Below are 17,197 nucleotides of genomic sequence, written 5' to 3'. Positions count from 1 at the left end.
TTTAAAAAATTATTTTCCACTGGGTTCTTTGAAACGAAATAATTTTAATAAGCTGATAAAAATTGTTTACTGATTATAAAATAAATTTAAAAATCAATGCCATGATATATGTGTACCATAAAAATGCATATACTTTGCATTTTCTTAGGTGCTATCATCATATCATACTTCTGTCTTGAGATACTATCTCATTTTTCAGTGGCCTGTTCCTAATTTTTACTAAAACCTGTATCCCACTGAACTGTGAATCGTGAAATAAGGAATAAAATTAAAGCTTTATTTAGAAATTGTAGTAAACAAGACAGGCTTCCTCTCACCAAAAAAATACCATTTTGGAGCTTTTATGTTATCCAGACTCAAAGACACACATAGTAAAACAAAAGCTGCTGCAATGAAACCCTGATCTCAAAACACTGAGTCAATCCCCCTGTCAGAGCAGCAGAGCACATGGGTCTAATCAACTGAATGCTATTTTAGCTACCAATGACAAAAGTAAGCTACTGCCTATTCAGCTGTTTTGCAAAGTAGACATGCTCAGGTTTTTTTTTTTCCAGAGCAATTTGTAATCATCAGGCACACAGGGAGACTTTATTAACAAAGTGATTTTCAAAACACCAGCAGGAGCCCTCTCTCTGTTAACCCCGACAAATTAAGTGTGTGTGGCACATTCCACCTTAATCAAAAGAACACTCCCCAAAACATAAGTACATTCCTTTTATTCAGCATTTGTAGTGATAAGTCATGACACCATTCAGTACTGGTTTTCTCCATAGTGTGAGTACATCAGTACAGAAGCAGCTCTTCAAGCTCCCCTATACAAAAACTCCTCTTAAAACTAGAAACTACACATATAAGATATTTTTTAGGCTATCTCTTGAAGCAAGACTCTCAAATCTCTGCTCTTTGGGAATCATTTACCACTGATTCCAGTAGATGTAGGACCACCTAACTGGTCTATATGTAGAATTACTTTTCCAAATAAGCAAAAATGACAGGTCTTAAATGATCAGTATGTGGCTGCCAAGATCTAGTCAATGTATGTTACTTGTTACTGTCCATTGTCCTTCAGCTTTGAATATACCTTTCCTCCCTAAACTCTGGTGACCTGCTAATGGAGAGATAATTTTTTAAGTTTTCTTAGTCTATAAGCAGGTTTCACATTCTACTTGGCATTTAAAGAAAGTTTAGACAAAATTTAGTACACACTGTTATGGACAAACCATCTCCACCATAACCTTTTCTCAATAAAATCCTTTTTTTCTCTTGCATTAATGTGTTGAAGTCTACCCTTCAACAATTTTTTAATTAAATGTTGTGGATTTTTAAAAAAATATATTCCAAAGAATAGTTGGGAGTGTGTAACTGTACAAAAGTTCTGCTAATGTTCTGGCCTTCATGCTTTGTCCTCCATGATGGTTATATCGCTATGGTCACATATGGTGACAATTCATTCATATTTTGTTCCCTAGAACACACTCCTATGGGATTTTTCCATTGTATATGTACCCATACATTATTACAGCAGCAGCAGCATCTCAAGGTAGCATCTGAAAAAGATTTTCATTAAATAGAACTTGAAAAAATTAGTTCAAGTCAATGTTTCCCATTGCCACAGTGTTCCTGAGTGGCATCTATGTGTTTATTTGGCAGTAAGTTTTTACACAATGGCGACTCTCTGTAGTTTATGGAAATTGGATTTGTTCTTTAAATTCTTGTAAAAGGCAAGATGGAAGAAAAAGAGATGGGAAGAATTATACAGAACGAATGAATAATAACAAAATATTTATTAAAAAATAATTATAGTTGCTGTAAGCTGAGTTTATCAGCAGGGAAGAAGTACAAGAGAAAAAAATTAGTGTCAGGAAAAATGGATTGTGAAAGAAGGGGAAAAGAAACCACATCTGAAACAGAATTTTGTCACTGCTGAAGCACTGTGAACAACACAGTGACCATTTGTAGTCCCAGAGTGGATTGCTGTAAATGCCTCTGCCTCTCAGTACATTGTGTGGCTTGTAACTGTGTTCAAAGAGCAAACCTCAGGCCTCATCCTGCCCTAAAATTTCACCAATATACAGGTGCATGTACTTGGGAAGAGCTCTGTCTGCAACGTGGAAATAAATAATACAAATGAATTATGTTTTATTTTTTATTTTTAGTGTACAGATTTGGCTAGCTAAAAATGGAAATATTAGCTACCTGTATATCTGTACTCTCAGATTCTATTAATGAAAGCACACAGTAAGTGCCTTATACCTAATATTAAAAGCTGTGCTTCAAATTCTAATTGTGTACTGGGACTATAGCTGGTGTTAACAAATTACCTGGTAAAAACGGCAATTGAATTATAAAAGTCTAAAACAAATAACATGGCAGAGACTTACCATTTTATTATTGATTTTTTTATTCAATATTATTATTACCATTTTATAGAATCACATTCAGTTACAATCTAAATGTAGAGATACTTTTATGTTAATCCCTAAAATATCTGCAGAGTTTTATGGCTAAGCCCTTATACTTTATACTATATGCACAAATTCTTTTCAAGCACAGGTCGGAGAACGGAGCAGTGGAAATGTAGGAATGAAGGGCTCCTGGAAGCAGTTACAAATGGGACAAATGACAAGGCATGGTGGGACTGCAGCACAAGGCTCCATCGTGCACAGTTCCTTGCATTTTTCAACGGCAGTGTGGGAGCTTCAGGAGCATGCCTTCCCAGCCTTCCTTTTAGAGGAACAGAAATTATGCTAGCCTTAGTTTCAGAGCAGGTGGATGGGAGGGAACTCTGTGGGTGTTGAAGATCTTTTGGTCAATAATAAACAGACTAATTAATTTTAGTGTTTAAATAAGATTTGAGTTGTATCAGCTTTCCAAAGCAGCTCACAAGACACCTGTGCAGACAGAGTTACACAGAGTTTGCAGACAAAATTTGAGGATAGAGCTTGAGGCAAGAATGCAGGGTTGAAGAGACATGAGAAAGCCAAGACAGAACCATAAACTGCATATGTGGCTATTTGTAGGTTGCAGACAGAGGAAATGTGGAGCAGAGCTGTCCTGCCAGACTGCAGGCTCGTTGAAACCTTCTCTCTGGTGCAGCGTCTGCAGGGGCTCGTTCACATTACACAAAACACATCACATTCTGCCAGTGTCACCTTCCTGGAGGTAAAAGGGCTGGGTGGCCCTCCAGGAAATGGTTCCTGGGTTTTAATAGATGTTTGCTTTCTGACAAAGCCACGACAGCTCAAGTTTGAAGTTTAACTGTAAAATGAAGGACAATCTCAGAGCCACCCTATCCAGCTCCACTGAAGATGTAAGATTTTGCTGTAGGCTTCTGGGAGAATCCTGACACTGTCCCTACTGATTGTTGCATTTAAAAAAACAAATTATCTAAGTGGGAAAAAATAGTTTAATAAAATTTATCTTATTACAGGTTTTCATGAAGTTAATTTTAAACATAACTTCTTTATATTTTCCAGGCTTTCCTAAGGTTTTGCATTAGCATTCATCTTAGTGGCAAAGCTTAATTAATTGCATCGACAGTGATTTATTATTACTCTGCAAAATAATGTTTATTAAATTCTTTTCAATTACAAACACAGTTCTAAATCTTAGAAAAGCAAATGGCTTACATGGCTTATAAAAGGCCACAGCTGTTCAATGAAAATGTTTGATGATTATATTAAAAAACTCAATATTTTGAGAGCTAACTTTTTATTAAATACTAAATTCATTAAGTAGATTTGGGCCAAAATCTCTTAATGCTAGTACAGGATACCTATTTCTATCTCAAAAAACCAAAAGTATGTTGGTTTGGTTTTAAAGTTGTCCTTTAATTTGCTGTACAAGTATACCAACATTACAGCTATGACTATGATTTAACTTTTATTTCTTGCCTGCATGAAAAGCTTCTGTGCATAAATTCTGACATCAGTAACAGAGAATATTTTGGTTCTAGGCCCTGGTATATGATACCACTTGAAATATCTGCCTTAGAAATACAAAAACACATAGATGAAGCATAGGCTTTCTCAAAGTGTCACTTTATTTTGATCACTAGCTGATTATTATTTCTTTATAATGGTTACATATTTTGCCGATATTTTACAATGGATTGTTATTTAATTTTTAAACCAAGTCACTATTTTTAATGATAGGGATGAGTAGATGAGTCTTGTTAATAATGACAGATTTCTCTGTATGAGCTATTTGTCTTTATTAGCCATCAAACTGAAGGTAGCAAACAATTACAGATTTGTCACACAAAGTAGAAAAATAGCCTTGGATTTTAAGGCAGTTTTAATTGCTTTAATTTCACTGTAATAACCCATGTGACAATCCAACCTTTTCATCATTAAATTCAGATAGCTTGAAATAAAAACTGTCAGAGGATTTTCAGACTTATAGATAAGAATTTCAATTCTGACACAGTTAAAAGGACAATTGATAAGGAAAATACTGTCATAATTAATATCATTTTCATTCAGTGAGTTTATAAAGCAAAGTAATCTTCTAAAAACAAGTTTAAACTTGTATTTTTTATTTTTAAAACCAGGTTATATAGTATGTTGAGTAAAAGGGAGACGATATTCACCTTAAGGTGCTGAATCATGGATATTTACAGATTGATTGAACATGAATAACTCACCTAAGCCCTTCAAAACATTAATTTTACCTGGCTTTTTTTCTGGACTCAAAAATTATGAATCCTAAATTCAAGCAATAGTCTAAATATCTGCATTGAAAAAAAATTAAAAATATATTGAACACAAATCTTCAGACTGGAAAACAAAGACAAAACCCATTATGAATATTTAAAATGTGCAGTATTGTGGGGGTTTTTAATAAATATATATACATATAATCATATTCTATACTAGCAAACAGCCAATTTCTTTTCTGTGAAAAGCGAAAAAATGGATATAAAATGGAAACCTTCATAGCAGAAATGGCTTTCAGATATTTTTAATGCACAAAAGCTATCACTCTTCACCCTTTGCCTAGTCATGCTTCGTATTTATAATAGATATAAAAATTAAATATGTCTAAGGTTTCAAGATATTATGATTCTGTTATATGCTCCGGAGGTTTCCTACAGTACTTACAGATTACAGTCATGTTGTTTCTCAGTGACTTACAGTGTAAGCAGAATCCAATCATTGACAACAGCTTGCTGGACAAAAGATAGATTTTTGAGCAAGGTAAAAAATGTTACACTTGAACCCACTATGTTTAAAATAAATTAATTCAGTCATTTTCAAAATCCTAATATTCTTCTTTCCCATTTAAACATAGAACTGGTGATGGTTTTGAAGTGGAGACCTCTAAGTAAATGAACCACTGAGAAATACATGGTTTGAAATATTTTCAACTTTGATAGGTAGCCACGATGTAAACTTTTAAAACATGGAAATACTAACCAGCTTTTTTTACCACCTCATCAGAAAGCCATTGAGTAGAAATAAATGATGGATCAACTAGATCTTGTTCAAAAGGATTTATGGTTTTTTTCTATTCTTGCCAATATTTTCAAGGACAATTTGAAGAACAAAAAATATCTTTGCTAAATTTGGGAAAAGTTACATTATAAAGCATAACTGATGCCTTTTCTATTTCCCTGAAGAATACTATACCCATCCATGTCAAAAAACTGTGTCTGGTGAAAGCTAAATCATGTCCACAGCAACGTTCAGTTCCACTGGCATGAGCAGTCTATGGGCTCTTGAATGACGTACAGGATTTCGGTGCCGTTTCCCGAGCAGCGCAAGGGCACAGTCACAACTCGTGTTCCAATTTCTCGACAACATTTACAGAATCTTAGATGGCTATCAATATTGACATTGAAAATTGTTGCAGATGGGCATTTTCCATCACACGAAGCCACATTTACCTATGAGTAAAATAGAAGAAAATAAGAATAAGAATTAAAACTATAAATCTCAATTTTTGTTATAAAAATATTACATTTCAAACTTCTTTGTGATTAAAACTCACTTTTACATTTGAAAAAGACTCTGGTCTTAAAAATTATTTAATCTTCTAAAATTCATTCATTCTAAGTTTAGCCACATTCAAAATATTTTCAATTAAACTTTTCTTTATTGTTTAATCATGTGTTTTGTTTCAACCTTGTGCTATGGATACCAAAATTTAATCCCCATTTACAAATTAATAACTTTGGAACAGCACAGCTGAATCCATGTCCTTTTCATGTTCACTGATAAAAAGTTAAATTCTTCTCAGTAAAATGAAGGGAAGTTTTTCTTTATCCTTGAAAGGGAAAAGCATATCAGTGCGAAAGCTTTTCCCTTTCTTATTTTTACTGTTTGTGACTGAAGGCTGTGTTATCACTCAAAGAAATATACCCAAAAAGTACATGCAGTAACAAACCAGCTAGGGCACAGACTATCAAGAAAATTACTTGTGCTCTTGACTTCATCAGAGCAAAGCTTTATCTCACTGTTACGTTATGTGAAGAATTTTCTTGGTTGATATGTTGACAGAAAAAAACCCACACTTTTTAATTAAACTTAACAGAGTTCAAATGCTGGGAAATCAAGGATGGCTGTACAAGGTCTAGTTCTCTTTGTGACAGAAGAAATCTGATTTCTTCTGCAGGTGGGCCATATGAAAGATGCTTTGAGCTACTCCCTTCCAAGCCTGTGATAAAACCTCCCATACCCAAACAAATTGGACAAATAGATTATTCTTATAATTTTGAAATTTCCTGAGATTTGGCAGACTTTTTCCTAAGCACTAGCAATCTCAGTTATTAATTATAAAACATAATCAAGCTCATCCCTATCCAATGTTTGACAGCAGTAGTCTGGCCAAGAACACACATGTAGTTCCCAGCCAGTCACATCAGATACCACCATTTGATGGGCCAAAATCACATGATGGAAAAAGAGTGCCAGTGGGGGAGCTGGAGAGGAGAGGAGAGGGAGTTAAGGGTACAAAGACATGAAAATCTGGAGGTATTTCTGTGGGAAGGGTAAGGGAATCTGGACTGTGTAAAGAATGTTCAGCCACCAAGGAAATTGGAAACAAGGAGATACTGGGAAAAGGGGGCTCTAATAAAGGTGGGATGGTGGCAGGTGTTTTTGGAAGGTGGGTAGAGAGGGAAGAAAAGATAAAGAGTTTACAGCAGAAAGATGAAAAGGAAGGCTTCATTTGATGTACCATTCAAGACATGATCTGGTCAACATTCTTGTTGCTCCTCTCTGAGCATTTTAGTTCTGCAGCAACGTAGAGGGACCACAGCTGAACAGAGCCCTCTCTCATACTGCAGCACTGATTCATATAAGACACTAGAATGAGCTTGTTTCCACTGCCTATCCATTTGCTTAAATGCCATAGCTTTTACCCTTTTTGCAGGAGAGCAGAGCTTGTCATAGAACTGGATGAAAGGGCAAGGATCTTTTCACCTGGCTTAAAAAAACCTATAAGGCTTGACTAAATCTTTCTTTTTAATATTCTTTATTTGGTCAATACCATGTCTTTATTTTGTTGTATCACTGTCTTTTACCCTAGTTTTTTGAAGTAACACTGAAGCTCTCCAGACCCATCTCTTAACTATGGCAAATTACTCTAATTTCATTTATATATTTATACTCACTCATTATCAATCCTTCTAAAACCAAATGAATACGCCAGGCACTCCTACAATTAAAATCTGAACATGTCACCATTGACCTTCTATCAGGATGGCTTTTAACATGTGATGACATTTTGCCTCTTCCCTAATGTCTGCTTAGGTTCTCCAAAGTAATCTTGCCAGAGGCCTTTTGAAAGTCTTGAGATACTTTGTCAATTGCTTCCCTTTCAAGTGCTACAGGAGGAGCACATTTGCTGCTCAGAAATTTCCTGGGGTCTGTAGATGGGGCCACACCAAACCTGAGAAATTAGATGTTTTAAGCAGACCCATAAATAAATGACATTAGGAATTTGTGATATGGAAACCCATGCTATGTGAGGGAGAAGACAGAGAGCATAAAGGTCTTCAAAGAGGAATGCAGCAGTTTCATCACATTTTAAGTCGAAACATTTCTGCACCTCTTTTAGAGCAGGATATTATTTCATGCTAATGAGTCCAGTGCCATCATTAGCTAAAGTAATTATACTCCTTATTTTTAATTTGAAGCCTGGTGTTTCTCCAGGTAGGAGGGCTCAGTCTTTCAGTGATAGAAATAGCTACTTTTACTCCATTTATGGTAGGATAACGTTCCAACGCAGTCAAGGGTCTGCTTTGGAGAAAAAAGCAGCATTTTTTGTTGCTTGTTGTTAGCTGTAACCAACTTTCTAATGCTTGGCTTGGCATGCCATGGGCCCAGCACTGAAATTTTATGCTTACCGGGCTTTGACTTATACAGTCGTTTTTTCTTATGGTTGTCCTGATTGTCATTTTCTGGCAAATCCTTTCTTCCTTTTTGCCTGATAAAATACAAAAAATGCATACTGAATCAATACATCTGCTGTAATGTATTTGCTTCTTTAAAAAATTAAAGATATTTACATAATTTAAATATTCATACTTCGTTTTCATTAATGTACACACAGAAATTTTTACTTCCATAATTTTCTTTTTAAATATAATATATTAATACATAGGTTCTGTGCAGTATTACTTATTTTTAGGTGGCACATATGAGCATCAAATGCCCCAAATAAGATATACAAATTTTTTAAACATTAAACTATAAATATGCTTCATAGTTTATAAAACTATAAACTATTGAACTGTGAATATGTTTTTAAATTGCACATATGGCAAGAGAAATATAAGCAATAGAAAACTTCAATTAGAAAAATGCATTGAGTAATTTTTAATAGTATTAGAATTAATTCTGTTTTATTTGGAATGTTGAATGCAAATAGGATTTTGATCCTGCCCTTTAAAAAAATTATCAAAACTTAACATCTAAGAAGGTGAAGGTGTGCATGTGGTTACAATCTTCATGCTATTTTTCATGACTAAAAATTATATATAATTATATTCTTTCAATGTATTTTTGAGAAATATGTCCTTTTAGGAAGATTTGAAAGAAAGACATGCATTTATTTGCTAAATATGGTGCATTTTTTATCACCAGATCTGAAGCATGTAGCACATGAGGTCAGCCTACAGATCTAGGATGAGGGAAATACTGAATTTTTATATTCAGTCTTGGAGATATTTATAGGAGGGTTTGGGGTTTTTTTTTTGAAAAATAAAGCTGTACAATGAAAAGCCATTTTTTAAATGTAGTAAAAGTCATAATACAATACTGAAACAATTAAACATATAATTTTTCATGCTTCACTCTGCATCAGACCAATATTACTATTTGTGTAACAGCAGTTATTTAGATCTCCTTATCCACTACCCTGAAAAATGATCTGTTTTGCTGTGTAACCATTCTGGACATACAGCATATAAAATAATAGGCACTATTCAGTAGTCTCTTGACCTTCCTTCAAGGTCAGGTGTACAGAAAAACAACTCTTCTATTCCCCAGAAGATTGGGAGCACTTTTATAATATAAATGATCTCTGAGAAACTAAGATATTCTGCAACCACAGCCCCATTAGGTACTGAAAATTTAAGTTGGCTGCAGAGTACAGCTAGATTTTAACAGGTGCATTAAAGAATCAAACAAAATTCTGTTACTGAACTAGCAGATCACTGTATGAGAGAAGTTGCTAGACTATAACATCCCACTTTTCCTTCCTCAGAAACACTTAAAAAAATTTCTGTGATGTTTGAATATGAAAGTGTTTGCCAGCTTATATGTAGACAGTGCAATCTTTGTACTGCTACAAGTTACATAGAGATGTATATCTAACATTTCAGCATACAGAGTGCAGATGCCTTATGAAAGCTCTGCTGCTATACTTTCCTCTCTCTAGCCTTGAACTGTAAAGATCTGCATTTCGCTATCAGATGTGCTTTGTTTGCTCACTCCTTATTTGAGGAAGGAGTTTTTGTGACTCATCTATCCTGAAAAGCAAAGAATTATGAGTGTACTGCAACAATTCTGTAACATTCTGTAATATCTGGTACAAAAAGTGTGTATTGCTATGGGGTTGTGATTGTATGTGTTGTGTCCCTCTCCCCACCCCTGCCCTCCATACTTTTGTAACTCTGTAAAACTTATTATTTGTGACAAAGAAGAAATACAGCATAAATCCATATCTGCAAAGGTGAGACCAGACAGTAACACACACTATTGGTCTATTTTAAGGGAAAAAGACTTCTATCATTAAATTTAGAGACCTGGGATCAGATTTAGCACGTCTTGGTAACAGTTTGCAGAATTATGATTTTTTAAAGTAACATTTCTTATTAAAACTACCCTGTACAGTAATTTGATGTGATAAAACCAGTTTCAACAATGAGCAGCAGGAATAACCAACAGCATATACCAGAAATGGATGAACCTAATTCTGACAGGTGCTGAGCAGTGAATCTTAACCAGGCTTTAGAAAACCACTGATTTGGGAGGCCAGCAGAGGATCAGCATCTCTCAGTATCAGGCCCAGAACCATTAACTGCATGGTAATATCCAGTAATGATGGCATCTATGACACATATATCAAGCAGTGCTTATATTATTAAAAGAAAAAAAAAAAAAAGGAAAATACATTATTAAAAATAATACCTGGTTCACAATTAATACTATCAGTAGGCACTACTGGGCTAATGGCAAAGGGTAATAGACCCAATCCAGAACCTGGCAGAATCATTAGGAATAGAAGATTCTCATGAAATAAAAACATTTCTGTATAAATGATGCTTCATTAATTCTTACACTGCCAACTGCAATTTTTCTTTTAGCAAAAGATTATGAGCTTTCCTCTAGTCTTCTACAATTTAGAAACTCTGCAGCTGCTTCAAGTCTCACTAAAGATGGCCTATACTTTATAACTCTCCTGGTTAACACAAAACTGGAATGCTTACTTTTAAACCAAACTTTTGGAATTAGTCTGTCTATGGCAAGGTAAGAATTAAATATATGCACTCACTTTGCATGCATTAAATCAAGCTCTTTCAGAAAAGTTATTTGCTCCCATTAAAATCCCAATGTGTTGCAAGCTCTACTTATAAGTACTCTTATCTTAACTGCTTCACCACAAGGCACATGCTTTTAGTTAAAAATAAAACAAAATAAAAATAAAATAGCATCTAATTGTATGAATGATATCTGGCAGTTTTAGCAGCCACCTCAGCAAGTATTTCTGAAGTATAACAATGCCTTTCCAGAGGCCACAGAATATGGCCAAAATTATAAATCTTCCTGGTCAACAGAGAACCAGAAGTCAATAATTTTAATAATTTTTATGACTAATTTTCTAAATAATTACAACTTTTTTTTTTTTTTTTTTTTTTTTTTTTTTTTTTTTTGGGGGGGGGGGCAGATTTATTTTTTTTTCCACACAGTTTATCTCTTTTGGTTATAATGGAACAACAATATTTGCAGTTTCCTTTCTAAGACTCACATAGCCTGGAAACTTGGTTTTGTTCTGCATTTTATAAATATCACTACTTCCCCTTATTTCTGGGGTGGGGGGCAGATTTATTTTTTTTCCACACAGTTTATCTCTTTTGGTTATAATGGAACAACAATATTTGCAGTTTCCTTTCTAAGACTCACATAGCCTGGAAACTTGGTTTTGTTCTGCATTTTATAAATATCACTACTTCCCCTTATTTCTCCAAATTATATTCAATATATTGAATATATTCCACTTCTGTTTTACATAATAACTGTGCAATATATGGTTATAAGTCTGCAAGTTGCTGTTCAATAATATTATGTAAAGGTTTGTATACAAAAATTCCAAAGACGAATTTGCTTTTACTCTAATGTAGAACACACAAAAGGCCAAAACAGAGAGTTAAGATTTTCTGTAATGTTGAACATGCCCTTGCTCTACAGAATTAGTTTTAAAATGTAAACATATATATATACACACACACACATAATTATAAAAGTAGATAATAAAAATTATTCTACTCAAAACTGCAGAGAAAACTAGTTTGTTCTCAATCTATTTTGAAAATTGCATAAATTGTGAAACTTTTATGTCAGTTTGAGTCACATTTAATCTTAATTTAAAGTTACACACAGAAACAGTGAATGCATTACCAGATATTAAAAGGCTGCTTTTATATAAGCATTGCTATCATAAGTATTTCTCTAATTTTTCCTCATTTGGGATTTAAGAAAAAACATTCCAGTATTTTGAACCTAGAAAATACATGTTAGGGATACAGAATTAACTGCTAAGTTTGAAGATGCATTGCAAAATATCATTGAATCAAGAATCACTTTTAAGAGGAAAATTTTTGTCTTTTAAGGTGAAGACCATATAGGCACTATTTGAGAGCCAACTTAAGAGAATGTTTTAATTGAGACCGTTTTAATCTTCCATGGGTTATACTTGGAGAGATTTGATTATACTCCAGAACAATAATGTTAAAAATCACCAAGTCAGCAGCCAAATTAAGCAAGATCTTTTAAGAGTTGTTAGGTAACTACAACATTTTTACGAGATTTGTAGGGGGAACTGCATGCTTTTTCCCTCTTCATGTCCCAGCAACAGAGGTTAAAAAAATAAGCCCTCCAAAACCAAAGCTAAACTAGCACATATTGCAGCTCTCATCACTTACAGGTCTTGCAGCAGCCATCATTATACGTCTGCACAATTCCTCCATTCTAGGAAGATAAAAGAAGAATATAGCAAAAAAAGTCTGGGCCCAATGCAAAGGGAAATTGTATCTCAACACATTCCACATTTTAAAGATGTCAAGCTAATACAAAGTAGCACCACTGAAATCAACAGAATTACACAGATATGTATCAGCTGAGGGTTTGTTTCACAAATTCTCTACAGCCTTTGAAACTGAAAATGAACTCATCACTGATGACAAGTTCAATTGTGTTCAGCTGGCATCTGGTCTAGTTTCCTTTGAAGAATTCACTTAGTTTCTATAAGCATGTTTTTTATATAATCTATTACCATCTATTTCCCCACCGTGGAGATTTATCAGGATAGTTTCAAAAATTCGTGTGAGTAGCCCAGATCTGCATATCAAGCAGACTACAGAAGATAAACAGATGCTGTCTATTCCTAATATTATCTTAGGATAACAACAAACAAAAGACAACTTCTATCTTTACTTTTCAGCTTCTATCTTTTCATGCAAGCATATATTTTTTACCTCCTTACATTGACTAAGTTGTTCAAGAACTTCTTAAAAGAGCACTTAAACTGAGATATTCCTGAATTATCCCAAAATGCCTGTGAAAAAAGTTTCCTTCTCAGCTACTGGCTCAAGCCTATGCTCAGCATCTCTCAAAAACAGGTCAGACTGATTCAGAAAGTTAATTTTAGGGCTCCATTCTTAAAAATATTAACCTAATAGATGGTGTCAGAATGGTTCCAAGGAAGAAACTCAAGCATTAACTCAAAGTAGTACAGGCATTATTTTTAAATAGAATACCTTCTTCAAGACTGGAAGAAATAGGAAGTTTTTTAAACAACTGGAAGGGATAAGTAGGACTAGTACTAAATGCATAACCTGTAGTCAAGGCAGCAGTGGTACTTACCCTTTCTACATATATATTTATTATGACTTGTAGCTCATATTAAATATACAATATACTGCAACTGAAAAATGTTACAAGTATTATAAATTTAGAGAATTATTAAATTAGAAATTAAACTGTAAACAAATATACAATCTTTGTGAAGAATACATGTTCTTCAAAGCAGTTTATATGGATATGCCACCTTTATACTTTAAAATATATGATGTAGGTAGATACCCTGGATATTTTTTGTTAGGTTACACAAATTTTAGTTTAAGAGCTAATAAAATTTGTATGTATACTCAGTCATCTCCCTAATCATTGCACAACTTAAAGGCTTTTTAATATAGCTGACATTTATATGGATCATTTTTGGATTTATTGATCTGATTCATTTATTGTGTGTGTACTATGAACTTGGCAAAGTATTATTCCAAAATAAGGTAAGACATAGTGATAGCACTTTTTATGGTGGTATATCAAACATGATTCCAATGCCACAATATTCTAAAAGCAGTCATCAACAATACCCAAGCCAAACTTTTACACTCCTCACAGATACTTTGTTACTTTGAAAGAAAACAGGAGTATAGGAACTGACTGCAAATTGCTCATTTACATGTTTTTACTTACCACTTTTTTAATTTAAAGAAAGTGCATGAAGTTTGCCTGCATTGTGGAGTGTAAACCAAACTCTAGAGCAATTATTGTCACTTACCTTACTCAAAGTACAAACCTTTGTACACTCAGTGTCATTAAATGGGGGACAGACAACACTTGACCCCAGTACAATAGCCCCTGCAGCGGTCTTTACACATTTGTAGTTGGTACAGTTGGAGGTCCAGGTGCTTCCTTCCTGAATATATAAAACAAAGCCTTTGTTAGGAAAGCCAAAACATTTCAGCTTTATCTCCAACCTGAAATGTCTATAAAAGTAGTGCACACATGCTGTAACATCTACTGGAGTGGAAACTCTGCTGCTGACTACCTGTAGGTGGCAAAAAAGAGAGACCATCCTCTAACTACCAGAGGCTACTCCTCCCTGGAGCCATGGCTCTACTTTCCATGCTGAGCATGCTGCTGAGCATAGGTGCCCTACTGCAGAATGAAAGGACTTTGTGCCACTTCAGTAATTTCTTTTGCTCTGAAATCAATTGGAAGTGTGAACCAAGTCACAGCCACATCTGAATTTCTGTGCATGTGGATGCTGGAACACACCATGAAGAGCCTGAACCCCAGAACCTCAATTTGCACTTTACCTTTCTGTAGTAACTAGCAAGAAGAGAAGAGTGGCCCTCAGAAGAAGGAGACATACAAGTCCTGATGTAGGCTTAGAAGATCTCAACACATCTAAATCATAGTACCTACTATAGAGTTACAATTTGAACCATGCTCTGCTGTTAGAGCATATCCAGCCTTAAATAAATGATGGTATTTGCAGATCTTTGCAGGAAATATTACAAGCTATAAGCCATTTACATGTGTGAAATGGCAGGTCTTTATAAAAACACACTCATTTCCAATCATACATCATAAACAGTCTCTAAGCATGTAACCAGCAATAAGGAGGCATGAAGCAAGAATGACAGCATGAATTAACTGAGAAATGCCTGTCAGACTCCTTTGTTTCGTTACTTCTTATCTCTGTTCAGAGACACCCACCTCATACAAAATCATTGTTCCATTCTCTGTATGAAAAGAGCAGGACACGTTTTGACATGTACCACAACAAGTCTGGTGACTGAAGGAAGGAATATATACTTGATGCTGGAAAGAAAGGAAAGGAAATAGACAAACTAGTACTTTTCAAACACACATTATATGGAAATTCTTTGGTTTCTGAAACTAAAAACACCAAGGAAAACAATGGATGGATGGATGGATGGATGGATGGATGGATGGATGGATGGATGGATGGACGGACAGTTAGACAGATTTGTTTACATAGGTTGCTAGAAACTGCCTCTCAAAATAATTGTGTACATCATCACTGCTAAATTCTCAAGTTCTTGACGAGTAAACAGGACTAGCAAAATTCTTCACTAAAACTTTTATCCTAGCTGTGTAGTTGTGTTCACAAATGGCATCATTCCTGTATTTTAAGAATACTCACTGCTTCACATTGCTGGGAGCAGTTCATCATTGTGAAATGCATGGCATTGTAGCCTGTGTTCTGATCTTTTTCTTGTAAACACTGTACAGTGTAACAAAGGTCTCCATCCAAGTACTGAATCACTGACTGTCCAGGATTCAGTACTGTGACCTCTTGGAAGATGCACACATCATCCTTCTCTAAAACCAAAAGAAATAGATGTTACCAGAGAGGAAAAAAGAATCATGAAACAAATGAACAGAACCACTGGTAAGACAGAAGTAGGGCAAATTCCTATTCACTGCAAAAGTATTCTGTCTTTTAGACTTGATTGGTTTGTGGTTTTAGTTACCAAACAAGAGTGGGAGGAATGATAATTCAGTTTTAGAACATGCTGCAAAATGCAAAACTGCCTAAAATTGATAGTGTTCCTACTATGGAAGTAAAAAAAGTCTGCTATTCTTCTTTTAAAAGTGTTCTAATATTTAACATTCAGCTATTCTGCACATCACAAAATGTAGCATTTTTGTCAATTAATCTACTCTGTCTGCAAGTACCTGTGGTCCAGTAATCTGTTTGAGCTGTACCATAACTATGTGCTTGGCTCTTGGAGGCAGTTCAGCCTGGGCTGCTGCCAGGACTGCAGCTTTCCTCTGCACCCCCATGCACAGTGCAGCTGAAATCTACTCTGCATGGGTAGCTGAGTGAGGGAAGGGAGCAGAGCTCTGATCTCGAGAGTGGCTACCTCCTCTTGTGCTGGCTGAACAGGTCTGTTGCTCTGTGCAAGATGTTGTCTCATTAGTGTTGGAAGCAGACTAGGAGCAGCTGCCCTGCTCACACTCAGCTACCGTTCACAGCCTGTTTCTACTTGTCTCTCACCAGAGAGACTGTACCTGACTCTGAAAGCATGGGCAGTTCTACAACACTCCCACACTCTGCCAGAACAGACACAAAATGGACGGGATAGCAGGCAAAGCACCATATTCAGAAAAGAGAGCATCATTGCATAACTAGATAGACTCACATCAAATTAAGATAAAAGAGCGTTTACATTTGAGGAGGTGGCAATGACCTTAGTTCTACTTTCTTTGCACATCCTTTTAGCTAAAAAATAAAACACAACAATGAGTAATATAAAAAGTTACCACAAATGTAGTGAGTGCATCCACAAGCACTGGAAACACTGCTATCTATTTTTTTAACTTCTCCCTGAGTACAGAAAGATAAAAGTTTGCAAAGTCATGAACAATTAAATGTAGTGCTACACAGACAATTTTTCCCTAAAAATGTAAAATATTTCTTTCATCACTTCCCCCCCTGGTTTCATAAAAGAGGAAAATTGCAATGTACTCAAGAAAGAGTAGCATATTCAGAGTTATTCAGTGTATTTATCTCTTAAAACAGGAAACAACACTTCATTTTCTGTAGAGGTGCATAGAATAACAGTCAATAAACAGCATTTTTTCCTGAGATACAAAGTTATTTCTATAATAAATATATTAGCAAAAAGATTGCTTCCTAAGGATTTTCTTCC

At 35.0% G+C, this 17,197-nt stretch overlaps 1 protein-coding gene across 1 annotated transcript in view; it reads right to left on the bottom strand.

The window, feature by feature from the left end:
* Positions 1-5,686: 5,686 nt before the first annotated feature.
* Positions 5,687-17,197, bottom strand: part of OTOGL (otogelin like) — a 90,262-nt gene continuing 78,751 nt past the window's right edge. The window contains exons 52-58 of the mRNA XM_041465509.1: positions 16,809-16,872; positions 15,685-15,863; positions 15,230-15,338; positions 14,308-14,423; positions 12,650-12,695; positions 8,351-8,430; positions 5,687-5,887 (exon numbers count right to left, since the gene is read on the bottom strand). Coding sequence (XP_041321443.1) covers positions 5,687-5,887; positions 8,351-8,430; positions 12,650-12,695; positions 14,308-14,423; positions 15,230-15,338; positions 15,685-15,863; positions 16,809-16,872 — 795 coding nt within the window. The remainder of the gene's footprint in view (positions 5,888-8,350; positions 8,431-12,649; positions 12,696-14,307; positions 14,424-15,229; positions 15,339-15,684; positions 15,864-16,808; positions 16,873-17,197) is intronic.

Source organism: Pyrgilauda ruficollis, unplaced genomic scaffold, assembly GCF_017590135.1.
Source record: "Pyrgilauda ruficollis isolate IOZ18807 unplaced genomic scaffold, ASM1759013v1 scaffold19, whole genome shotgun sequence".
NCBI classification, from domain to species: Eukaryota; Metazoa; Chordata; class Aves; order Passeriformes; family Passeridae; genus Pyrgilauda; species Pyrgilauda ruficollis.
The sequence above is the reverse complement of the archived record's forward strand: the minus strand, read 5'-3'. Positions and strand labels throughout refer to the sequence as shown.